General features: G+C 35.8%; 1 protein-coding gene across 1 annotated transcript in view; it reads left to right on the plus strand.

Annotated features, from left to right (window-relative positions):
• Positions 1–27,349, plus strand: part of VPS13B (vacuolar protein sorting 13 homolog B) — a 435,364-nt gene that overhangs the window by 177,690 nt on the left and 230,325 nt on the right. The window contains exons 20-21 of the mRNA XM_069854414.1: positions 13,103–13,212; positions 18,396–18,543. Coding sequence (XP_069710515.1) covers positions 13,103–13,212; positions 18,396–18,543 — 258 coding nt within the window. The remainder of the gene's footprint in view (positions 1–13,102; positions 13,213–18,395; positions 18,544–27,349) is intronic.

The following is a 27,349-nucleotide window of genomic DNA, read 5'->3' on the forward strand; positions in this document are numbered from 1 at the left end:
ACCCAAAAGTGAAAGTAAGATTCCTGTTCTCAGTTCAGCTGGGAAGTGAATCAAAACAGTGACTGAACTAAACTACAGTTTAGATTTACCGAATGTATATAAGCAATTAATTTTTACCTTGTTTCAGTTTTTTAAAGAAGTTTAGTAGTGATGGAAGACATTAAAAATGGATCTGAATATGTTTGTTTATGTAACAGTGTAACTAATGCTTTAATATATATACATAAAGCACAATTAATCTATTCCTGTAAGTCAGAAATATTAATTATGAGAGTTAGCAAGTCTGTCCCTAATAAGTTCTTGTCTAGACCCTCATGACTGAGGAGGTATTGTTCACAAGTCTTGCCACCATTCAAGAACGTGTATTTCAGTCTAAAAGAAAATGAGCTTACTTTATTAGATGTTTCAGGTTTTTATGCGCATCAAGTCGAGCTCTTCTGAGTCTTTGGAGTCATTTATCTTAACAGCTGACCTTAACTGTACATTTGAATTTTATAAACATTCCTGTACTTCTAAATCAACCAAATGATGCAGTAATTTTGAAACAACAAATTTGAACAACTACTAAATATTAAATAACTGTCTCTCTGCTCACTGCAGGTAGAAATGAACTGTGTAAATTTTGGCTTTCTTTGCAGTTTTGTGCATTAATTTCTGATATGAAAAGGCTAACAGTTTCTTTTTCAATGCTTGCTGCATTACAGGCTCACAGCTTTGTATTTCAGAAGAATAAAGCAACTTTTGTAATAGACTAGTTTGGCAATCTGGATATCTTTAAAGATATATTGAATGCTCTCTTTCATTGATTTTTTTTTTATAGTACTTATGAAATTGACACTGTCCTATGCCATGAAGATTTAAATATTATCTTTGACTTAATCCTTTGATTTTTATGCTATTTATATAACCTCTGAAGACATGTTTTTATTGTTTGTCTATTGGTGGTCATGGTAAGATTTATTGAGAAGTTATTTCAGTAATTCAGGGTTTTTAAATTTATCATAGAATCATAGAATAGTTTGGGTTGGAAGGGACCTTAAAGATCATGTATTTTCAACCCCCCTGCCATGGGCAGGGACACATCCCACTAGACCAGGATGCCCAAGGCCCCATCCAACCTGGCCTTGAACCCCTCCATTTATCTTGGAAACTTTATCTCTGTGAACTAGAAGGTTATTTCAGTTTTAAAAATACTTCAAAAATACTCAAAATTGCCCTCAGTAGTAAAGGCAGGCTTATGAATTGTCTCCACCAGTATTAGCCTGTTGGATGCTGCCTTTTCTGGCATTTTTAAAATTAATTGCTTCATCTCTGTGAAAGAACTGTGAGTTTTCTCTTGCCCACCTAAGTTTGTTCTTTAATCCGTATCTGTAACAATCATAGGGACTGTCACCGTTATCAACAGAGACTGAATTACTGTGCATTTCTAGTACCATAAATGCTAGTGTTGGAAGTTGCCAAACAGTTAGAGGACATCTTATCAATTCCTCTTTGTAACCAGTATATACTACTTCAGAAGGCGATAAAATTAATGCCAGTAAAGCTGCAATTTTACATTTCATACAGAGATGCCTAAATAAATTATTAGTAGAGTAATTATTTCTGTGTTTTATTTATTTACAAGATTATACAAAGGAAAGCTTTTTGTTCTGCTGAGTATACTAGAATCTTAGTTGCAAGTTAGAGAAGTAAGAGACAAAACTGCAGGCAAGGAACTGGGATTGCACTATATGCCATCTGTATGCTGGTACGTAAATTCAATCAGGATATTAGGCAGTTTCACAATATGCAGCAACAGTGCTGTTCTCCATGTTGTGTGGTATTTTTTCGGTTAGTAGTACCCTGTGTCTTGAACAAGTCATCCAGTTTGCTATGTAGTTAATTTAAAATGTTCTTTCTAGAATCTCTTGCTTTCTGCTTGAATTACTGGTGTAGAATATGAAATAATTTTAAGCAATATAAAGGAGTACGAGAATTAATTAGGGTTTTCTGTTTAGAAGATACATAAATTTCCATTCTTCTTCTACTTAGATTTCTGCTATAGAAAAGCATGACCTTATGTGGAATTTCTACTGTAAAGCTTGTTTCCCTTCCTAAATTATTGTCTTATACGTTAACCTCTATGTTTGTGAGTATATTCTTTTGAGTACCTAAGAAATTATATGAAACCTTCTGTGTGTTTTGTGTTGCCTCTGAGGAGCCATAAGATTTAAGAAAAAAGGAAACAGAAACCACAGCTGTATATTATTCAAATTGCTTATAAAAGAAGTCACATGAGGCATCTGCTGCTGAAAAGATTTCAGTTCTATAGCTTAAACTGCAAGACCAGTTGGTATCTATAGTCGTAACACTACAAGCCTTCGACTGCTGAAGAACGAATGAAAATAGGTCCCTGGATGCCTTGTTGACAAAGGGGAAGAATCTCATTGCAATTCCCAGAGGAATACTGCTGTAAGAAATTGTGAAACAGCGTTTTGGCAGACAGTAGTGAGGTGTTTATAAATACAGAAGCTGAACTGTATTAAGAAACTCCTTAGCACTTTGCAGAGCGTTTGTTGGTTTTCATTTAAAAGCTGTACTATAAAAGTGATGAACTGGAGAGTCTATTGAAAATCACTTAGAAGGTGATATATTGAGACTTTGCTCATTTTAACAGTGTCGTCAGTTCACAGTCTTCCTATAACATTGTGTTTCAGTAGAAATAAAAGTGTGGTAGCACTCTACCAGTCCGGTCATAGAGAAAGGGAGGATGCAATCCTGATATGAGGGTGCTTATGTCTATTGTGAGGCACTTTTAGCTGCCTAACTATCATAACAATCATAGTTTGTAAAATGAATGTATTAAAGCTTCAATGTGCTGTTTCTCATAGTAGAAAAGTTGAGACAGCAGATTAGGTATTCTGATAGCTTAGTGAAGGGTAATATGTTTGGATCATGACTGATAGTATTCTCTGCATTAAGAGAGATTATGATCTGTGGTCCTCTCTTCCCTGCTAGGACATGGGTGAAAAGTATTGCAGCGAAGATCTATTTGCTGTGACTTCAGAGCCTTGGAGCAGACCTCGGAGGGTTTTGTCCTTTTTTAAGCTGAATGAGATATTAATAATTCTAATTTCTTCCTGGGTATTTTTCTGGGCTAAGAATTATCTAGTATAGATCTCTGTTACTAAGTTGAAGAGGAAATCTGACCTTTAGAGACAAAGTGCTTCTTTTCTGATGTCCTCCTGCCGTATTTCTGGCTTTACAAGTGCTCACAAGTCTAAGAATGGTTCTATATGACTAGTCCTTTCAAACTCATCCTATTTAAGATAACTATAAGACTTCTGCTCTCAGTTTCTTCATTGTTTTCTTGTTCTGTATGAGCTAGTTGCCTAGAACCCTGGAAGTCTGCACCCCGATCAGCCTTGCACTAAACCATCTCATACTAGACCATATAGTTTTTCAGCATTGTCTATCCCTTATTGTAAACGTCCTCATTCACAGCAAGAAAGATCACATGATAGATTGCTTATCCAACTTAACCTGCTGTTACGTGAACTTCCAGCTGGAGCGTTCAGGCTGTCTTTTAGGTCTTGAAGGTCAGTCATTTGTCCATCAAGATGCTTGAGTTTCAATTTCAGCCTGCTTTCTGGCTGGTGCAGAGTCATTTGATTCTCACTGTTATTGCAGTCCAGTAGGTCTGCAAAGAATAAAAAGCCCATTCTAGACAAATTAGACAGCTGGGCAGTTGCCAGCCACATGAAGTTTAACAAGGGCAAGTGTCAGGTTTTGCACCTGGGACACGGCAGCTCTGGATAGGCGTACAGACCAGGGAGTGAGAAGCTAGAGAGCAGCCCTGTGGAAAGAGATCTGGCAGTTCTGGCCAATGGCAAGTTGAACATGAGCCAACAGTGCCCTGGCAGCCAAGAGGGCCAACCATATCCTGAGGTGCATCAAGCACAGCATTGCTAGCCAGTTGAGGGAGGTGATTGTCCCGCTCTACTCCACACTGGTGTGGCCCCACCTCGATTATTGTGTGCAGTTTAAAAACGATATCAAGCTATTGGAGTGTGTCCAGGGGAGGCTACAAAGTTGGTGATGGGTTTAGAGAGGAAGTTGTGTGCAGAGTGGCTGAAGTCACTTGATCTGTTCAGCCTGGAGATGAGCTCACTGGGAGGGGAGATCTCATCACACTTCACTGCTTTCTTACAAGGGAAGGAAGAGGAGCTGATCTCTTCTCTCTGTTGACCAATGATAGGACCCAAGGGAATGGCAGGAAGATGTGCCAGGGGAGGTTTGAGTTGGATATTAGGAAAAGGTTCTTCACACAGAGGGTGAAGGAGCACTGTAACAGCTCCCCAAGGAAGCAGTCATGGCACCAAGCCTGACAATAATCAAGAAGCATTTGGGCAATGCCCTCAGACACATGGTGTAAATTTTGGGTCTGTCCTATGTAAGGGCAGGAGCTGGACTCAAAGATCCTTGTGATTCTCTTCCAACTCAGGTTATTCTATGATTCTGTGAAGTAAATTTTGGACAAAACTCTGTAAGCAACTGCGAGATTTTACTCAGGAATCACTCGGTCAAAACATGATTTCCCTCACTTACTTGCAAGATGTCTCTGTGCATTGACATGTTTTCTTGGTGGCCTGCCTCTCCATGACCCCCTGTCCTTCAGCTGAAGTTCTCTGTGCGGAACTTTGTATGGAATTTGGAGGACTTTTAAGTCAGTGTGCTGCAGGATTTTCCACAGTGATTAGAACTCTTTTGTTTTATGTCTGGAGATTTTGGTATCTTCATCAATTAATGTCTGTGTAAAGTATGTTAAGTGCAGCTACTGGCAGTACTTATTTGTATATATGCTTACCAAGATCAATGAATCACAAAAATCTACAAATAATATTGCATTTGCTAAAGAGGTTCTGCCATTGCAGTTTGTCTAAGGCTCTGAGGTCCTCATGCGGGTGGTTTGGACCTGGTGTTGTTCAAATCCCATTTACTTTGGAGTTAACTGCAGTAAACAGTCAATCATTTAAAAATGAAGAGAAGAAAATTACTTAGCCAGTAAGCGAAATTCAAGATACATTTTTATTTCTGTAGTGTCTGCTCTGGGATTTGGAGAATGTATAATGCTTTTGCCATGGAGCGTAGAGTGAATCAGGGAGCATAAATACTTAATGAATTGTATTGTGAAACAGAAGTTTCCAGGTTTGAATGCCTAAAGCATTGGCTTTGACTGACCAGAGCTGCATGCAGTGTTCTCAATATCTGTATACACAATGGATTTATGTAGTGGTATACATGATTTTTTTTTTTTATTATTGCCTATTTCTTCCTTCCTACTGAACATTGAGCTAATTCTTTTCTAGAACAAACATAAATCTCGTTTGTTGTGTCAAAGAATCAGCTCAGTTATCATTATACTTTTAAGTTAAGACATGAGGCAGTGATACTAGCAGGAAAAGTATGTTTATGTGTATTGAATCAGGTGAGATACTTTGGGAGTTCTTCAGTCAGCCGTGTTCTTGATTACTCTGGATAGCTCAGCAGGATTGGTCACACACAAGTCTCCCAGAATGTCTTGGGCTGCTTAGGTCCCTGCAGGGATCTATATTTTTGCGTAGTGAAAATTACTATGTTTTCCAATGACTCTTTCTTTTCTTCTAAATAATTTATCCAGTCTTTAAAAGCTGTTGATAAAACACCTTATGGAATTTGTGTAGGGAATTCTAGTAGACTATGTAACTAAATCTGTGTTGTCCTTATGCTTGTTGATTCCTTAGGAGAACACTAGATTTCGGATGTAGCATTTCTTTTTTTTTTTTTAATGAAATCTGTTCACATTCTTGATGCAGAGTTGAATATAATCCAGAAGTAGTACTAGACTCCTGAAATTAAATGCAGGAAGGGATCTCTCATTTCTAATCTTAGCCTGTTAAATATAGGAATTAGCAAAATTCTTGTTAAAGAAAAAAATATCCATATAAACTTTTTCTTTCTACTCTGCACAAGGAGACATCTGTTTTCAGTAGTTTATCATAAATCCATTTTTTGGAATTACAACATTTTACAAGTGAGCTTAAAAGTCTTTGTAATCTGACAAATAGCCACCACAGCCTTTATAATGGGATTGAGGAGGTCTCAGCCAGGTAGAGCAAACAAAAATTAGGAAAATTGCCTCATGGTCATTTCAGAGCACCAAAACCCTTTTTGTTTTAATGGAATGTACAGTCACCTTTTGATCCATGAGAGTGAGTAATGTGTGAGTTCCATGTGGAAAATGAAAAGGAGCAGCCTTGACATTACAACATGTATTGAAGTTCTTATGTTGTGGAGCTAAACAAGCTCTATAAGCTAAAATTCTCAAGCCTTTTTTAACATTTTGAAATCCTGGTCAGCTATGAGCAAGTTAATGTAGTTTCTGGCATTAGTTAGAGTCTAATTAATCTTTGTCATACCTGTAATTGTGGTGGTATCAGATACAGAGACAGAACAGTTGGTAGCCTAAGAGCTAACACTTTTGTATGTGCAAGTGTTGCGATGCTAGCAGAGCAGATCTTATCCATGAAGTTGCGTAATAAACACTATCTAAGGACTTGAGGTCAGATTGATCAGATTTGTAATATTATATTCTGGTTTGAGCTAAAGTAGAATCAATTTTCTAACTTCAGCTAAGTCTTATCTAAGTAACATCAAACCAGAACACATCAAATATTAGATAGCTTTCTAGTGGGACTTCAGGGTGGGGAAAAAAAGACAAAGGAACCAGACTTTAGTAGGTAACTTTGGTTTACAAAGTGATTAGTTGTAAGCACTGCTGGGTTTCTGAACACCTGCTTGCATAGCACTGTCGCCGGTCATAGCCTCTGCTTGGAGACATTTTGGGCCACCTTGCATTTTCTGAGTGGAAATGTAGCTCTCTGGGCAACTTAAACATTGTCCTTCACTCCGTTTTCTTTGATGAATAAAATAAACCAAGTGTTCTATCACTTTGTTTTCTAAAATTTTCATATTGTTTTAGTCACTCAGTGACAATATGATTTTGTTACAATATATCCTTGCTTTCTTATCTATCTAGTACTATCTGTCAGTTGGATGTAGAGCTCCTCATTCTCCTTATATTTACAGAATAGTAATTATGATGGCCACATATGTAAACAGAACTTAAAAGTGAACATGAGGAAGTGATACTTGAATGAGATGTTCTCACATTAAAAACCTAGATGTTAAAGAAGAGGTACTATGCAGCTCAGCACAGAAAGATTGCTGTTACGTTTTCATAGAGACAATTCAGTCATCATCCTGGTAAAGCTGATATTTCTGTATACTACAGCCATCTGCACATTTCCTATTTTTTTGTGACTATTACTGCCTATTAAACAGTTGCCTTGAACCCACATCACTTTGTTCTCTAAAAGAAGTTAGTTTTGCTCAAATGAATTTTGGAAAACAAAGCAGCCTTTCAAGATTTTTTTTCCCCGAAAAGATACAGCAAACAACTTAAATATGAGCATTGTAGCATTTCTGTGAAAACTTGCATTTTGGCACGTCATAACATTTTTCCTCAGCAAGAAAGACAAAATACTAAGTGGACTCAATTCCATTCTTAACATCAAAGGACAGAGATCACATGAAATAACAGGGTTGTTCTTTGCCCCTTGACTGGCTATACCTTGCTTCAGGTTCATTTGCAGAAATGTGGCTCCTTATGGTTTAGAAAAATGATTTTTCTTTTTCTTAACAAAAAAGCTCTTTTTGTTAACCAGTGTATTAAGGAGTTGTGTGTTTTGTCCTCATTATTTTATGCCATTGGCTATAATTCCATAAACTGGCATTTGTGTATGTATTTTGGCATGTATATTGATGGAGATAAGATGTTTCTTTTCTTTAATCCTAATGATGGCTTATCAGAATGTTGAATTGAAAGTATGCCCATGTGGTTTAGAGTTATGTTTAAGACAAGTCAAACCCCTACGTTACTCTAAGTACTGAGCTGTGGCACTTAACTTTACACATCTGAATTATATCCCTGGGTCCTGCTGTCCTGCTTTGTGATTTAATAACTTTACTTGTCTGCCTCACTTTCTCTATTTTTGAAATAAAAATGATGATGCTGACATCTTTTGTTTTAGCACTTAATGCTATTCTGCTATAAACCTCAGTAGGAGAGTTACAGGGTTCTGATAGTGGTAGAAGTAAATTCTTAGTGAATGTTTCCTAAGATCAAAAAGTTTTTTTTTTTTGAATAGTGTTAAAATGTTATGGGGTGTGTATGCTTGAGCAAAGAAATAGCTGCTGTCTGAAGTATGGTGTTTGATATTACAGACCAAAGTGCCTTAGTTAATGGGAGAATGTTACTGTGTTACTTCTGTTTTAATGAAATATTCCAATATTAGTTGATGCAACTAAGAAAATTGATTTTGGAGGTTTTTTAAGTACTTGATGAAACTGTATTTACGTACAGTAGACTTGGATTTTTTTCTCTGAGATAAAATTGGGATGACATTTATGTAAAAGGCCATCTGTAATCATTCACATCAGCCTTGAATAGGGAGACATGCAGACATATATTTCAGTAGTTGGAAAAAAAATATTAACTTATTGTAGCTGTTACAATGTAAAAACTATTTTTCTAGTCATATAAACCTCAATGTACATTGAAATATCTCTTTCCCTGGAATCTATTTCTTAGATAAGCTGATTATTTTGCCAGAGAATCATGTTGGCTTGTCATTGGTATTCCAAAGTGGACAAAAAAGTTGCATGTTTAATTCCTATGCCATGTAACTGCAGTCTATAACTGCTCCTGCAGCTCTTTCTTCAGCTTGGGATGTAACTGACAATGTATGTGGTGCCATGCGATAGCTAATTGGTAAAGCCCGTTTGGAACGTGGGTAAGCGAGCCATTTTGGCAGCAGGCAGAGTAGTAAAGAGCACCCTTTTTCCCTTAGTTGACTTCCAGGCTAAAATTTAACAGAATTAGATATTTCCACATTTAGTGATTTACAATGTTCCGAGTCAAGTAGCAGAAAGAACTAATTAGCTATATAATTTTATAAAAAAGAACTCTTCATTTGGGTGTAATATGCAATGCTGGTCAGTATTTTTATAGTACGCCTTAGTGGAAATGTCCTTCAAACCAGTCAGGTAAATAGTAAAAAGATATTTCTTGTTTCTGTTATCCTTTATAATAATTGGATAGTAAAATCATTATTCCATGTCAACCTGTATTGGCACCTGCTTATCATTCACGTGTCCTGAGACATCCAAAAGTCATGAGCTCAATGCTAAAATAATTTGTGATACAGTTTATATAGCAAGATGGTGCAATATTTTCTTTAGTTACTTAGTTACTAAAATTAAACAAAACTTGTCAGAATTAGTTTTTATTGTAGATAATTCTCTTTGTTCATACTTGTTTACCCTCCACAAAAGAAAATGTACAGAGCAGAATATCAAAGAATTCTGCCAGGTTGATCCTTTATTGACGAAAAGACAAAGTACATTTCTCAGCACATAAATGGCAGGGCTGCTTCTCAATGTCTAGTGCGTTATACTATGTTGTTGAGTTTCAATAACTGAACTTAACTGAACTACCGTTGTTTACTCTTTGTAGTAAATTTTTTTTTCTTCAAAATGGGGGAAGTGACTCAGCATTGCAGTTTACTCTTTCACAAGGTTCTTACGTCTCCAGAAAGACAGACAATTTTGCCAAGTGTTGCCTCCTGCCTTCTCCTTTCCAAAGTTCTCATTCACCATTCTGCTGCCTTCATCCTTTTCCTCTGTCTCCGTGGTATTTGAAGCCCTTTCCCATTCTTTGATCACCACTTGGCATCCCTCAGCGCCACCACTCTGCTGCTTGACTCTGCTTTTGTTCACCTATCCTGCCTTTACATCTGACCTCTCTGCTGCTGCATCCCATAGGTGATCAGGAGAAGCGCATCATATTCCCTTCTTGTGCCACTTATTTTATGCCTGAATTTTGCTTTGGGAGGTGGGAGTAGGGCTAGATCCCCAGGCTGGAGAGCTCTGTCTTCCCTGCTCCTCCAGAAGCCTTTGCTCAGCGCTCGGGGCGGCAGGAGGTGGTGGCAGAGCCAACCCAAGCACAGGGGAGAGCCGACAGCTAAGAGGAAAGAAATTATTTGCCCAAACTGTGCCTGGCAAATGACAGTATGGCTTTGAGGAAACTCTCAAGTGTTCAAAGATTACACAGTGTTGGGTTCAATTCTTATTTTTCAAATAATTTACTAGCTCGATGTAATAGATAACTCTGGCAAGAACTGGGATCTGGAAAGGAAGCCTAGTGTGGTATGGGACTAAGGTCTGCTTTTTTTGAAATGTAAATTTAATTAAAACGAGAAAAGAGAAGGGGAGAAAAAGTTCACCACAGCCTTAATGAAATCCAGGAAACTCGAGCATTGGATTTTGACAGAGACAAAGTAGCAATTAATTTATTTTCTTAGACGCGTAAGGAGCCTACTGCCAACTTTTAGCTTGGTCCTTATATCAGTGAGGTCTTCTTTGAAAACTTGGGGGGTTCTTAATTCTTGGCATGAATACCCAAGTTAAGGAGTTTTTTGGGGGAGCAGGAGGAAGCAAATCTAAGAAACTTTTATTTGACTGCGTAGTTATTCTGAAGACAGCTGTTATACAGAAAAGGACTTTGCATAGGTGATTAAACTGCTCTTTGAATATAGTGCCTGATTAGTAAAAAGTGGCAGTAAAATTCAGTAAGTCAGTGTGGCTGGGGTGGTTTGGTAGAAGACCAAAATTACCTGACAGTCACACTGAAATGCAAATAATGGAATTGCTTATCTGACTACTTCTACTGTATTTTTGTTCTTAGGTTTTTTTTTCTTCCAAACGCAAGCTATTAATGACAGAAAACAACTGGAATAATGAACTGTTTTGCTCTCTGTTCTACCTTGCTTTAGAGTTTTATGGGTTTGTGCTAGTGTGACTTCACTGAAGTGAAAAGATAGTTTGAGTTCAAAGCATGACCTAAATGCATTGAACTTCTCAGTTTTAGCTACTTTTTTTTTGCAGTAAACAAGAAACAAAATCCAGTAACTAGCATTATGTGTTACGGTACTGTTTTTTCTTTTCTTTTTTTTTTTTTTTTCCCTTCAGGAGGCTGTTATAAATGTGGGATTCTTTGTTGACTCTGCCTGTAGGCTGATTTTATTCCTCACTCTTTGGGAGGTCTCTGACTCCCACTTGTCATATCACATATACATTAAATCTTTCATTAAGTATTGCTGACAACAGGCGGTATCTCTTAAAGATGCAGCATTCTTTTAGTTTGGCATCTAAGTATCTTATAAAAGCTAATTGTGGCATATACTTTATCAATCCTCTGCTAACTACTTCTTTCATTTTGTAGTCTTCTGTAGATCTTGCCGCAAGGCATATTCACTGATCATCTTGCTGCACAGTGCCCCTTTACTTTGTGCTCGACATCGGCTTTCCCTTAAGTTGCAGATTTATTTCTAAGGTTTATTACTGACATTTAAAGCCATCAGATCATATAGGCTAGACTGTGTATAGGAGTTCCTCTCAGTGTGTGTTCCAGCTCCAAGCCTGTGCTAGGCAGATGATTTATCTTCGTGCATTTCTTGACTGCCTTTTCCCCGTTGTACTCATCGGGCTTTGCTTGTGTTGCCCTAGGTTGGTGGGTCTTCTGCCATGTGGAATTCAGCTGGTTTGAAAATTTTGTTATGTACGATAAGCTCGTAACTTATCTCTTTTTTTGTTTGTTTATAGTTTGGTGATCTATTATATGCTTGGGGGCGTATGTTTTTGCTGGGTTTTGGAAAGTACTTTGAATGGCAAGATTGCTGAATTTATTTGAATTCATTATTAAATACAGATTGCTGCATAATTATTTTGTGCGCTAGTGTAAATATCATTCTATATATTGCTTTGAGACCTATGATTCTTTGAATTACAGAACTACTCTAATTCTCTACAACTTGGTCCTAGGAACTGCCAGTAACCAGTATTTGTGTTTTGAATTTATTTCATTTGTTTACTTGCTATAAAATTGTGGAACTTATGTGAAAAGATAACTGCCTATTACTTCTTCCTACAATTTTCCATGTAATCGATACTTATTTATTACATTAATCCATTTGCTCCTGAATTTTAAAGCTCTGTAATTTAAGTTCTGCTGCAATAGATACTTTGTCAGCACTATTAAAACAAAAGCTTCACTAGATTTTTAGTGCAGGTTTAACAGAAACAGTGCTTCATAAACTGGGGTTTAGGGAGTTTGGCTTGAAGTATATGCTGATTTCTGGATCCTAATAATTGTTCTTCTCCTATTTTGAGCTTTAATGTTTCCCATATAAGTTTTTCTTAACAACCATAAGAAAACCAGAAGTTTACTTTTAAGAAATGAAGATAGAGTAGCCGTATCTTGTAATTCTAGAACTTGAAAAGTGAGATTTAAAGAAAATAAAATATATTGTAAAACAGGATAAAAATCCTAGGAGCTCACAGTACCAAGAGTGCCAAAGTTAGCAAAGTTCAAAAATTTACCTCATTTTACCTAATTAGTCCACTAAAGAATATTTGTGACCCCATTTAGGTGTAAAATTTTTGTCCTGAGCAGCTTTGGACTGAACACTAACTTGAACTAGACTTGTCTTTAATAAAACATCCTGCTGTCCTAGACCAAGCTTTTCTTTATTGAAGCTGGGGGCAAGTCATGCATTGTATTCTTTTCTTTCTGCCAGGGGTCTCATTGAGTAATTTCTTGCATGTTATTTTTGGCTGAGAATCTGACGAAAGGTGTTGTGTGTAGTGTGTATTTCATATTTTTGAAAACAAGCATTTTTCTTGGCAAAAAATTGTAATAAGCAAAATCAAAATGCAATTCCCTGCATTTTTGTTTGTGTCCATAACACTGGTAATGCTTGGCAGTTTTCTCACTTTCGAGAAGTTATTGGGGTTTATGTTTTAATTATTACTCTTAATTGCAATTTAAAATAAGTATATGTGGAAGTCCAGTCCAACCAAAAGCCTGCATAAAAGATGATTTTTCTGTGAGAAAATAGAATATATATATGGAGATTCTTTAGCAGATAGTTTACATTTTCTTTACTTTTTTTATGGTGTATAGGTGCAGTACTCTTGTCCAGCGTACAAGGTTTAGCAATTAATGTTGATCCAGTCCTGTATGCTTGGCTTGTCTACCAGCCTCAGAGACGAACTAGTAGACACATTCAGCAGGTACGTAATCATGTGGGACAAGCAGTGGGGGGAGGGGACATTTTCTCTTCCATATGTGCCAGTAGTGTGTTCTTGTTGCACATATTTGTTTTCTTTCACCCTGCTCTTTCTAGTCTGCTGCATGTACTGTTAATATTGTTTTGAATTATTTAAAATGTTGTTTTGTGTATAAAAATCGTTATTCCACAATGTTTCCATTTATAATGTTTAATTAAAAGAATAGAGAGAATGTTTTTTGATGCTCACTGTTTAGGATCTGTATTTTGCAACTAGTTTTAACTGCTAAGACCTGTCATATGTCAAGGGGAATGTGATTAACATCATCACTGGGTAAATCTGAAAATATATAAAAGAGACTTCAAGAAGAGAGTTTCTCAATCTGTTTTACTCTCTTTGCCTAACGGTATTGCAAGGGTGGAAAGTATCATCACTCAGCCTGCTAGCCAGAATCTTCCAAACTGACAGCGACGCAAGCGTACGATGCCCAGTCTGTCAGAACTGTAGCAATGACACAAGGGTAATTGATAATCATCCAGTTTGCTACATACACAGTAGGTAACATAACAAGCACGTAAGGGTAATTGATTATCAGCCAGCATGTCACATTCCAAATGGCTTTAAATTCAACCACTTCACAAAGGCAATAAATTTAGTTTAGCTGGTTCAGTGTGAGCTGAGGGTATTAGCAACAGTTGATGGTATGCTTTGGGCACTTCTTCATTCAGAGGCCCGCAGCAGAGATCTCTCTGGAATATTTGCCAAACACTTCTGATAGTGAATGACAGTGTAAGGGGAAGTTTCAGTATCCAAATTTAAGATTTTTCCATGTTGTAGTATAGTTGGATGTTGAGGATAGAGTTGTATTTCCCTTAAGTTGTAGTTTTTCCTCTTCTACCTTGATAAACAGCGGAAAAAGCTCAGATAAAACAAGCGTGTTTCTATGGTAGACGTGATTATCATATTGGTGTACAAAGATTTTTCAAATTATTTAACAGGTTTTGATTTCTGATCTTGCTTGCAGGCCAAAAGCGCTTTGTTTATCCCTATCAGGATCTGTCACTTATTACCCTAAGGAACCCAATTAAGGATATAGGGATGAAGTTACTGCTTATTTAAGGAACTAAGGTTACAAGGGAACCTTGTGTCTTCTACTTTCAGAGGCCCCTTGAAACTGCTGATAGAACGTTTTTATCAGTTGGTGAAAATGTGGGAGTTCTTGTCTGACATCAGTTCACCACCTAGACCTGGAAAGGTTATGGCTAATCAGCAGTTGGTCTTTTATCCCAGCAGAGCCCTAGAGCGCTTTTCTGAGTGTACCTGAAATTCCTACCTGAAAGAGTCACATAATTTAATTTGAATTAGCAAGTTCATTTGCCATGAAAGAAGGTGCTTTTGTTTATTCCAAGAATTAGGCATTCCTAATCCTTTTAATTTGGAATTAGATTAATTTTGATTAGTTTAACTTGATTAATTAAATTGGAAAGTAAGCCTAATGCCTTGTTTTGTTTGAGCCCTCTGAAGCAATTTGGGTGCATGCTTACATTTTAAATCTTGGAATCAAAACAATGAAATGAAACTCTATAGTCAAGCAGCAATTGTGATTTTATAATATTAGAACTTCCTGCAGGCTGGGTAAGGTAGATTATCTTTGCTGTTGCAGCTCATTCTGGCTCATTCTTGGACAGTCTTGCAGCATGGGTAAATATTCTCCTTTGAGGGAGACAGTGATTGCATGACAGCGATCTCAGATGTTCACAAAACACCATATCTTGAGTAGAACTACCATCTGTCCCCATTCCAAAGATTTCATTAATTTTTCTTTGTGCTTGCTGGTTGCAAGCTACTGCACACATACACATCAGTCTTTGCACACAGAATCCATTGTGTGGAATAGCTGGATTTGGAATAATTTCAAAGATGGCAACCCATGTCTAGGGTGAGGCTACTGAATTCAACATTTCACAAGCTAGTGCTTCACTTGATTCTTTTAGTAATCATGTTTAAGCTCATATTTTGGCATTTTTTTTTCATTGGTTTGTTACCAGGGAGGTGACTGTGTAGGCATCCCTCACATGAAAGTTACTCATCTACTCAGTTGGTCAAGTTTTCTTTACAAGTGTTTCTAATGTGCCCAGATCCATCTGCATGCTCAGCCTCACACTCATGGGAAGTTATAATTCAGAAATAAAATACTTAATTACCAAAAATATCAAGTAAAACAAAATACTAATTTATTCTACCTGGGGCAAATTTCCACTAGCCCTCTTTACAGGATATTTTGGCTTCAGTCAGTTGGCATATCTCCACATAAATCAGGAAATACTAGGGGCTTGGTATTTTTGGCAGATTGGTTTCTAGTTATTATTGTTCTGTGCCTTTCTCTCATTTTAGATCTTTAGATATAATTTCCGAAGTCATGTTGACTGTGCAGTATGAATTAAAATAAAAAATATAATCTTTATCTATTGATCCATTTACACACATAAATAGCATATATGTACATTTGTTTTGTTTACCCATACTTAACATGGTCTATAATGTGTTAGATTATTTTTGTCAATAAAATTTAAATTTGGAAAAGGATAGCATTAGTGTAGTTTTTTAGCTACAGCTTACAATGTTGACTGTAATAATTATACTGGAAAAATATTAAATTTTCTTACTCTGATTATCATGAATTATTAATTCAGTGTATAACAGCAACTCAACATTATTGCATTTATAAAACCACAATCAGTATTCTGGAACTAAATCTGATCTTGACTTTGTCAACACAACTTTGTATAAATGTTGCTGTAGTTTCATAACTTTATTTTGTGTTCTTTATCTTCTTTGTAAAGCACTACAAATCAGTAACCATAAAGCTTACATCCCAAGTAGGTGTGTTAAACCTTACTGCATAGTAGTTTATAGATAGCTTTTTGGATTCTTGTGATGAAATGCTTATGATAACACTTGCCTGCAATATCTCCTTTCCCATCAAATCCATCTTCTCGTGCAGCTGTGGGGCTCTTGTCATCTGCTATTTCCCAAGCCACAATTTCCTCATCATTTTGTGGCTAAAACCCAAATCTTGACGATCCTTTTCCATCTAGTTCAAGGTTGATCTTTCATCTTCTGCAGTTTTTTAACCAGAAATCTTTTGCCAAAAACCTGACAAGATTGTCCTGGGCGTCATCAAGAGCAACATCAGGCATGATTGCAGTGAGCAAAGATGAAACAGCTGTTTCATTGTCCAGATCAGCACTCAAGCACTTATAATTTCTTCCAGCTTTGTCTGGCTGTGATAGCCTTGATATTTTTCACTATATGACTAGTGGTGTAACTTATTATTATTGTATTTTGCTGATCCTTTTCTGCAGTGTTTCACAAATAGATACTGCTTCTTCAAACCGTATTTCCATCTTATTGTCTTTTTTGCTTCCTTGTATTGTCTGTATTAATTCTTCAGAAACTCTTGCTTTGCTTTGGCAATTCAGTGTTCTTGCAATATTACATTCAGAACTGCCAAGGCGTAGCTCAACGGTTGCTGTCATAGGAAAGCTGCAGATGGCTTTGCCTTATGAAAGGTTGTATCAGATAAACTGCTAAATTTTGGAAGTAAGTGATGTAATGTGTCAGACGGAAGTTTACAAAACTTCAGACTCTTTGTATGCATGTGGGAAGTATTTCTGTGGTGTAAAATTGTCTTTTCAAAGCTGATGGGGTTTTTTTTGTTGTTGTTATGGCTAGAGGACACCAAAGCGACATGTTACAGTATTCCAGAATGACTTTTTAGTGCCTTTGGAGACAAAGTTGATGACTACTTTCAGAAGGAGGAAAAGAGATGAGAGATCTGTTTGTCATTAACATTAGTATTTTCCTATTAACTTTGCATACCACTGTATATGCAAGTTGATTGTTTTCACTGGAGTGGGATTAAATAGTTAATTGTCTCTCTTATTTCAATTTACTTTTATAGTGGAAAACGTTGAAGGCGTTTGGAAGTCATTCTTCAATTAAATTATTTTTTTTGTTTGTTTTGGGGTTTTGTATGTGTGCACGTGTTGCACACTATTTGACTCAGTGATCTGTTTTCTATTGGAGAAAATTTACAAGCACATTGCCCGCCTCACACGAATTTGTTTCCCACAGATTCTTAATGCAACGTGTGAGGTTTCGCATTACCCAACTGTATGGATCACATTTGCACTCCAATACCAACAAAATTAAATTACACAAAAATTGATTAAGATGCATGTAATCCTAATGTCTGATCTTTAGAAAAAAGTTTTGTCGTCTTTAAATGATAACCCTCTGCAAAATCAACAGTAGACTTCATCTGCTTTTGTCAACTGGGATACATCTACAATTTACATAGCAGCTAATGCTGTAGCAGAATGTTAACAGCTAACTGTAAAACAAAATTTAGAATCCATTTTTTTTAATGATTTTGTCTTTTCTAGCTCATGTTAGTTAAAAAAGTAACAACAAAGTCAAGAGGCTGTACTCATTTGTAGACCTCCAGTTCCAGAACCCATGTGGATTAATACATTTTGCTCTTTTCTAATCTTTAAAACAAGGATGAAATCTTTCCAGCTAGATTTTAATGTCTTCAGTTTTGTTTAACAGTGTCATATTTTGAGCAGTTTGTCATTTATTGATATGCTTGAAAGACAAAACAATTAAAAATCAGTAGCTGTCAGGATTAAAATTTATATTTAAAATGTCAGGAACAATATAATAATGTATAAATAACAATGCATCTTTTCTTTCAAAGTTTAATGAAAGTTGATGAATTTCTTTGCAAAACATTAAGATCTCCATATCTGGCTGAAATTTTCCAGTTTCTGTTAAACATTTAGGTATTTATTTTGTTTTCGTGGTCATCCAGGTTTATTCATGTGCCTTTTGAGTGACTAATCGGCATGATATTTTAAGTTCAAAAAGTCTGTTTCATTTTTTGCTTTATTGTAGATCTTTTCTTCCAACTAAAAGGACTAAAACAAAGAATTACAATTGCAACTTTGAATGTAGTGTTTCATATTTTTTTTAAAAAATGTACGCAGTTCAGTCAGTGTTTCAAATTGTCTTCTATACGTTTCAAAATAAGTAGTTGTAAGACATGCTTCCTATGACTATGTCATAATTCATTATTGATGTGGTTTGTTTCTGAGTGGTTCACAAAGCACTTCTTTTCCTAGCAGTCTGTAGGAACTGTTTCACTTGGTGTGTCCGTAACTCGAAAAAAAGAGGATGAAGCATCAGTTGGAAGTGCACCTTTGGCAAGGCAGCAGTCAAATCAAGCCTCTGAGTATGCCAGCAGCCCTGTCAAAACAAAAACAGTTACAGGTATGATCACTTAATTGAAAGTAGCCATTCTGCCTTTGCAGCCTCCCTCGCCTAAATGTCCACAATTGAACTGTGTGCAAATACTGTGAAAGAACTTTCAGGATTAAAGGAACTGAACGATTTTTCTCCCAGGAAATTATAGCTTTATGAATTAAAAATAATCAAACTTGCAGTTTTAAAATGCATGTTTAATATTCTCATTTTGTTTTAGATACTGTCTTTGGGGCCTGATATTTTCATGTAACACACCTTCTAAAATGAGATAAAGGATTCGTGCTTTCAACAGAATATTCACTATTTGCAGCATATTTAATGACTTACTCCATAATTTTATCAGACTTTATACACTATGAGTATATCTTTGGTTTCAGTTAGTCTGTTAAAATCTCGTACATACCAAAGTTTAAGCAAGTCAGGATTTGTGCATAAACAGATAAAATTCACTGTTTTAAAAATCAGTCTCTCATAGAAAATGCATTTGTTGGCACTTCCGTTTCTGGAGTTAAAGGAATTATTAGGCTGAGGAATATTTTCTGGACCCTTAGCAGTGTTAAGCTTTAGTATCACTAATGAAGATGATATGGCTTTCAGGGATTGTCTAGGCTATTTATTCGTCTAGTGCTGTCTGCAAGTAGTAAAGTAGGAGATCATCCAAAAAAAGTGACTATCCAGCTGAGACTTTTAGTAATCCTTCTGAAATACACTGAACAAATTCTCTTTTCCTTTGCATTGATGTTTATTTCCAGATAATCATTAATTAATCCAAAATGTTGACTGCTGAAACTGAGATTACAATCTTGTCTGTTAGTGGTAGGGTTAACTTGCTTTTTTGAGATTAATAAGGGCTAAAACCAGAAAATCTGTTTCCTGAATATGATATTCGTTGGCATGTTATCATTGTTAGTAAAAACCATTATAGATGAATTTCAAAGACTTCTTTCTATTTAATTTCTGAATAACCTTTATTTTTACAATTTATCCTCTTTTTTTACCATTCACTTATTAATTTACTTTTTCCTGTAATAAAATGACTGTACTTAGTATATTCTTTTAACTATATTTATCATCTGTTCTGCTGTATCAGCATCATAAAGGATATGAACTTTTGGTTCTTGAGGGTAATTCTACCTTACCTCTCAACAAAGCACAAAGGTGTGGTTCATGAGAGAAACTTTTATAATTTTCAAGATACGATATTAAAAACCTGCTGCTTGCATGAACAGATGCTAGGTTAGTTTCTGATAATTACCGATTTGTAAAAGTATGCATGTAGTTTGTGGCAGTAGCTTTAATTAGCGTCCCAGTCTGGTACCTGCTCAGCATGGCAGTCAGTTTTGATCTTCAGCCTTTGTTATTCTTTAACATCTGCGCTATCATTTCTTCAGTAATGATCACACCAGACTAACCTACTAAAAGACAGTATTATTGTTCACACCCTAGAGATGTCATAAATGTCAGTTTTGCTTTTGGTTTGGGTTTTGTGTGTGTGAGTGCAGTAATGGTAAAACAAAATGATAAATTGTAATTAATGTCCTAAAAGCAAAAGAAGAGTTTCTGTGTATCTCAGCTTCATTTTTAGATTTCATTTATGTTAACTACCACTTACTTTACCCATTCAATTTATGAAACAGGTTTAGTTTAAATGTTGGGGTTTTGTGATTAAGCTGATATCTGGATTCTCTATAAAACAATTCTGTGGCATAGTTTATAACTAATAAATGAAAGGTGGATATACTCATTCTCTGAAGAGATAACATTGACTAAGGCTTTTCTTTTTTGAATCAGAAGCAGTCTTTTACAGAAGAGATTACTAGATTTAGTTTCACTAATTCTCAACTGTTAAAAATTTGTTGACAAAAACCTAATATTTTTTAATTGAGGCCTTGACACTGCTGGTTTGAAGGCTAGCCTATGTTTTAAATTGTCTGCCTGTTTGTTATACTCTGGAGATAAAATACCAGGTCTAATATACTAGAAGTATTTGAGATTTACATGCAAAAATCGCTTATAAAAATATAAAATGTATGCGAAGGGCAGAAGTCTTGTATACGAATGAAGTTATTTAAAGGGATGCTACCCATCTGCCTCGGTAGATCATACAAGTTTCCCTTAATTAAAGAAAGGAGAGTCATGTCACAATGCAGCATGGTGCAGGCTTGTTCTCTGTCCAGTCTCCTGAAACTTCATGTGGTGTTAGCTTTTCATGCAGAATTCATCTTGTGCCCTGTTTGACAGAATTACCTTTGCACTGGAAGATTGATGGGACAGTAAAAACTAACACGTATGTCGTGTCATTAAAAAAGTCTCTGCTGTTGCAGTGGTTAGAAAAGGTTTCAGGGGTGCAAGTGGGAAAAGTGAGGTCTCGTTCTCTAAGTTTCAGTGGATCCTTTCTTTCACAATTAATTCTTTGCAGGTATATGGTGTGCTGGAATATGGTGAATGAATAACTAGTATATTAAACTGAAAATAGAGTGCCTGTGATTTTTTTTTTTAATTTTATATAATTTCTGTCTGTGTTTTCTTTCATTATTTCTCTCACCTTTTAAAATCAGGAATACCACAGTGATTATGGGTCTATGACCTATAATGCTACCTATGCTAGAAAAGCATTCTAGATAAAAGGGACGTCAGTCCTTCTAAGTCTTGTATTTCTTAATCATTAAGGCTCTAGCTACAGATGCCTACATTGATAGCAAGCATGGTCGTTCAGATTGAAAGAGATTGTGTCTTAAAATCATGCTATTACGGTGGTGAGTCTTATTTACTGTTTTCAAGTCTAGCATGATCCCAGCAGTCACTGCCTTGAGAACTGCTAGAAAACAACCCTATATATTAAATGAAAACAGTTTGTAATCACAGCTGTAAGATGATTTAAAACATTGATCTTGAGTTCACTTTATTAGTTAATAGCTGCTGAGACCTTGCCAAAAATGAAGCATGGGAAAAGAGAAAAAGTACTATTTATATGGTAACTGTCTGTGGAAATCCAAACTTTTCTGTTCTTAAGTCTCAAATTGTAGTTATTTATAAATCTTCTTAACCACAGAGGCTTCAAAACCAAAGTAAGGTAATAGAATATATAGTTTAAATTTTGTACGAAGTGGCTATGAACAAGCAAGGTTTAAAGAATATTAAGTGTTTACCTTAATTGCTCCATCTACCCACTTCTTCCATTCATAGCAATTCAGCAGTTCTCCGTGAGTTCTTTGAAAAGTGATTTGCAGAGCCATAGCCAGACAGAGAAGTATAACTCTTATGTCTGGATAGCAGCAGAATGACTACTATATATGTGTGCGTGTGTGTGTGTGTGTATATATATATATATGTGTAGCATACCTATACGGAAAGATAGTATGTGCCACAGTACAGAATAATAATTAAAACCGAAGTGTGTTTTTACACATTCAAGATGGGTTCTCATTTGTTACTAAAATAGCTTGTATATTTAATTCGTATGAAGTTATTAAATGATTAAATTGTTTTTCACGTTGTTTGAAAAATATAACATTTTTCCATGCTTTAAGATGAAATTAGGGGTGTGTGTTTGGTTTTTTTACTGCCACCTAGTGAGGAGTTTTTGTAGCCTTTACACTGAAATTTAATTTCACCAACATCTACCCTGACATCCAGTATTTAGCAATACGTGTGATCCAGATATCTGTGATATCCCAGACACAAATCTGATACTGTTTTGTGAGGTGTAATCCAGAGACTACAGCATCTGAGTTTTCAGTAATAGCAGAAAAGTAGCATCTCATATGCTCTTTAGTATGGGGAATGCTTTTAATGAAAGAAGCTGCCTTAGAGAGGCTGAAAAGGTTACGAATGTTTTTTTCTCACTCAGAATCCTGAAAGTTGATATTTCTTATAGCCACAGGATAGGTAGGTAAGTGGAATTTGAGGTATAATCTAAGAAGTCATGAACATTTCAGCTGGAGTAGGCCCTATAACCTCTTACAAAAGGGCCTGAAATCTAAATGCCCTATTCCATAACCGAAAGTACACTTGTCACACAATATTTTGCTCGTGCCTGTTACGCAACAGCCAGGTACTTGGTCGTGGTACAGGGATGGCTGCATTTCAGCCGTGCTATGCGAGGACATCAGGTCATGTGCCAGCAGGCAAATGATTTTCATCATTAAGTCCTAGTGCCTGTGACCAGAGGTTTTTCCATTTTATTGTCTGGTGGACAGTTGCATGGGCGTTTTCAACAGAGAATTAAAAAATGGTGCGTTTCAGACAACTTTTTTCCATAGACTAGGTTGATCAGGTCCACAGATCAGGGAGTGCACTGGTCATTTAATTCCACTACAATTCCAGTATTATCATGGCATATCAGTCTCAATTGTAATCAGTCTCAAAAATGAGAAGAGAATGCAGCATTGTTTGATTCTGCAGGAAGTGTTCATGTGGTAAGAATATGTGCATATGGAGAGAAAGATAGGACATGAAATCATTTTAGTCTGAAAAATATCTTGTTTCTCTGAAACACTGATATTTTGTTCTGTAGCACTGTTGTTCTTACAGAGAAATAATTGAAGAGTTTTAAAGTTTCAGAAGTGCCAAGTTACACCTAGCCTAGTATTTGTTTGTATTTCAAGCAGGTACAGGATGGTATCATTACAAGAAATTTCAAAATGTCATGTCAAATGGCCTTTCTATTCTCTGTCCTGTCTAAATGGTCTGATTTCTAGTAAGGATAGAGCTCCTGTTGCTGATTTCTACCTTTTTTACCCTGCTTACTTATTTTCCCTGATTACTTATTTTTACTTGTAGAAAAGTAGTATCTTAGAGATATTGATTTTGTCAAATGTCATTTATATTCACAAGCAATTTGAAAAGTAATTGGAGGACAAGCAAGCATATGCATAGAGTATAGGATTGCATAAGTTTTCTCTCTATAGGATCCAGGCAAGGAAAGACCCCCAACCTTCCTTTCAATCAGTTCCTAACATTTGATAGTGGAGGTGTAATGACACACTTATAAGTCGGTTGTTAGGTAATACTATAATTAGAACTTGGTTGTTATGGGGTAGTTAGCAATTCCATTTTGAAATCTTTGATCAAGTAATTCTTAGAATTCCTTCCAAGTATATACACAAGATATTTCTGAACAACTATTGAATACTTCTCCAGAAAAGTAGAGACAAGAAGAAGCTTTAAGTGTAGACACACCTCTATTTTGTTTAGACCAAATGATTCTGCATTAGTGGTTTTATTTGAGGTTTCATTTTTTGAAACTTGCTGTTGAGTACAGTGTGGCAGAACGTGACCTGTACTTCTCAAAACTGGACACGGTTACGGATTATTTTTTTTTTTTAATCTAAAGTACAGCTAGAATGCTGAACAAGATTCCTGCTAAAATGAGCTGTTAGAATCAAAAACTGGCAAATGCAAGAGGAGTCTGGCTGGTGAGAAATCAATCAATTCTCTGGAGTATTTGTATTAGGAGGTCACTATTTCTGCTCAGTGAACTGAATGATTATTGTTTATTCATGCCTGCTATGAAATGTATGACTGGTGATTTACTTGGGAAGATTTTGATAGGAATGGTTGGACTCAGTGATCCGGTGGGTCTCTTCCAACCTGGTTATTCTATGATTCTATGATTAATGAAATTAAATAGATGCTAAGTATGCTAAGTAAAATATAGGAATTTAGATCTGACACATATTTACCTAGAGTGCCTGAAAATACTAGGATTTTTATGCTTTTGTAAATGGTGTTTAATTCTTGGAAGGATTATTTGAAAGAAAAGTCTCCAGGCACCGATGATTTATAGTAACTTTTAAATGGCTGGGCAGTCACATACCTGTATTGAAAATTACTTATTGTGAGTTTTCGTAGCTGGTAAAATGTTTGACTGCCATGTTATGAAGGTGTGATTTCTTCAGTTCAGTGTGTAGGTTTCAAAAACATTAGTAACACAAAGCCACTGTAGTCTGTCAAACGCACTTTGTGTATGGGGAAATTCAAAATTGAGAAAGAAAGGGTGTTTATTTTTAGATTATATTTAAAAGACTAAGGAACTTAGGGTGTATTTTTAAAAAGGCAGAAAATTAAGCAACATTCCTCCTGCATTTACCAGAAAGAAGTCTTGGAAGTCCAAAGGCTGAAATTCTTACTTCATACTATAAAATTTGTTTGAAATGGTAAGAAATAGTAAGTTAAATTCAAGCATGGAATTAGATATGAACACACATATAACATATTTTGTAATTACTAATATAGTAGCTCAGTTTTGCCTGTGAAAGACTGTTATTGATTTGTACAGAAGTGTCAGTCCTTTTTTATTTTTGTTCCCGTAACTAAATATGTATGTTTTGCCAGAAATAGTGCAGCAGTCCGTAAGAGTTTGGTGGGAGAAAATGCTGACCGTAGCCATTCCTTAGCCAACCCCCACTTTCACACAGAAAGATCCTTTTTGTTTGCACAACAATGTTAATATCATATTTGTTATTGCTTATTGACATATGTTTACTGTAGAAAAAGGCATATTGGGTAAAAAGTCAAAAGTCTCTATTTTAACAGTTTTTCTGCTGCTAACTCATTGAATGACCGTTCTGGTTTAGTGACACCTCTCTGCTGTTCTTTTCCTGGCTATAAAGGACTTGCTCTGGCTACTTGTCAGCCACTGCGTGTCTCAGTTGTCATCTTAATTGAGCAAAAAGTAGTGTGTTATCTGTACTGTTATTAAAGTAGAATGCAAAATGTCAAAGCTCAGTAAAGGAATTATTAAGGTCAAGACTATTCAATTATGTAGGCATACGTATTGCATCATTTTATAAGCTTAAAAGATGTTGTTTTAGTTAAGTGCTGCTTTTATTCTTAAGCATCCTGTTTAACAGTGCAACCTTTCTAAAATACAGATCATCGTAATCTATCCTTAAAAAGAAAGTCTGAGTTACATGAATTATTCACCTATCGGTAATCTGGGAATGAGGGTATAACTTCTCTTGCAATACTGCAAAAATAAAATGTGAGTATTTCTGAAACGCTTCTGATGGATACTGACGGTTCAGAAAATATTGGTAAATACAGCTTTGACCTTCACCTAATGGTTTCTATGAGTCTGATACTTACATTAACTTTTTATTTTTAAATTGAATCATGAGAAAAAAAAAGTACATTTAAATAGTAAGTATTTTTATCAAGATATTCCTCTGTGGTTTTGCAATTTCTTGCATAGGTATGATATTTTAATATTAAATCACAGAACAAAATTATTATCTGGAAATCCATTTTATTGAGAACAGAATTTTTTCCTTGACCATAATATATGTATGCATATGCACAAAAGGGTAATTTGTAATTTCTTCATATATCTCTAGCTAGATATATATGTTTTGTTTTGTTCTGTTCTGTTGCAAATACAAAAATGTGTAGATTTATGAGGAAAATAGAAATGCAAACAAAAGGACAAACAAGCTTTTATTTAACAAGTTTCACTGGATTTTCACTTTTACACAATGCACGTAGAAACCAAAACCTGCTGGTTTACAGAACAGAGCAAGTGAGTTTAAGTAGGTGGTGGAGGCTTTCTTGCAGGAGAGTGAGTTCAGGTTTTGTTTTGTTTTACATATGAAGAAACCAATTAATTTTATGTTAAAAAAAAAAAAAGATAATAATAAAAAATATTGGTAGGCTATTCAGATTTTTTTCAAAGTTGTTTGAAGTTTGAGTTTTCTCCTCCACTGCATTTTAATCTGGTTTTAATTCCTTAGACCCCTTGATCAGTTCTTTATTGGCTTGCATTTATCGCAAACACCTTGGTATTTTTGGTTTTATTTCTGATTTTAAAAAAGCTATATTTAAGGCATGAAAATGTGAATAGAAGTTAAGAAATCCCAGTGTGTTCTTTCCTCCTTTAAATACTATTACTGTTCATGTGTCTTGCTGTCATGGCCTCTTAGTAACTATGTTTAGTTTGCAATAGTGTTTTTCTCATCTTAACTGAGTTCTGATGTTTGAGAAGCTGTATGACAGATGATATGATGTGGGAAGGAAAGGTTGCCCAGCTTGTTCAGGTCATATGACAAATGCATTTTTGAGAATGGTCATATGATGGGATGGTGGAGAGACAGCAGATATCACATTGTTTAGCAAGATCACTACAAAAGAAGAGTTGTCCTTGATACCCAAATGAAAGGGGGCAGTGGGTAAGAATGAATTAATCTCTCTGACAATGTTAGGCGATAAAAAGTAATGACACACATTTGCCACTTGCAGAAAAACATACGGTAGCCAGGCACTGGAAAAAAAGTCCCACTGAATCCCAGTGATTGGCAACATATAAATTATGTGTAAGCTATTAGTATTGATTTTTACCTTCCTTTAGTTCAGTTGCTGGCTGTAAGGAGATAGGAAGAACTGAAAGCATGAGGCCTGTGGTGGGAACAGACCATCAGTAGTCCTCAGTCCAGTAGTGGAAACTTAGATCTGTGCCTTGTTCTGCTTTGATTTATTTGAGGACATGCCGATTTGCCCCAAATCTTTGTATTTCAAAAGTTTTATTTTCCTTTTCATGTTCCTTAGGTCACTGAATATTAAGAGCACAAGATAGCACTGCTTTCCCCAAAGGTCTTTTTATTTTTAAAACTTCTAAGTATTTTTATGGCTAAGACTTCGAATGCAACCAGTTTTCAGTAGACTAAAAAAAGACCACAAAGAAGGAAGCATATATCTGCTTAAGAAAGATGCCTCTATCTAAAATGCTTAGTGGTGTCTAAAAAGAGAGTACGTTTATGATGTATTTTGCAGGATTGTGACTTGGATCTCCCTCTATACTCTAACCATAAACTGTGAA

This window comes from Phaenicophaeus curvirostris, chromosome 3 (genome assembly GCF_032191515.1).
Source record: "Phaenicophaeus curvirostris isolate KB17595 chromosome 3, BPBGC_Pcur_1.0, whole genome shotgun sequence".
NCBI classification, from domain to species: domain Eukaryota; kingdom Metazoa; phylum Chordata; class Aves; order Cuculiformes; family Cuculidae; genus Phaenicophaeus; species Phaenicophaeus curvirostris.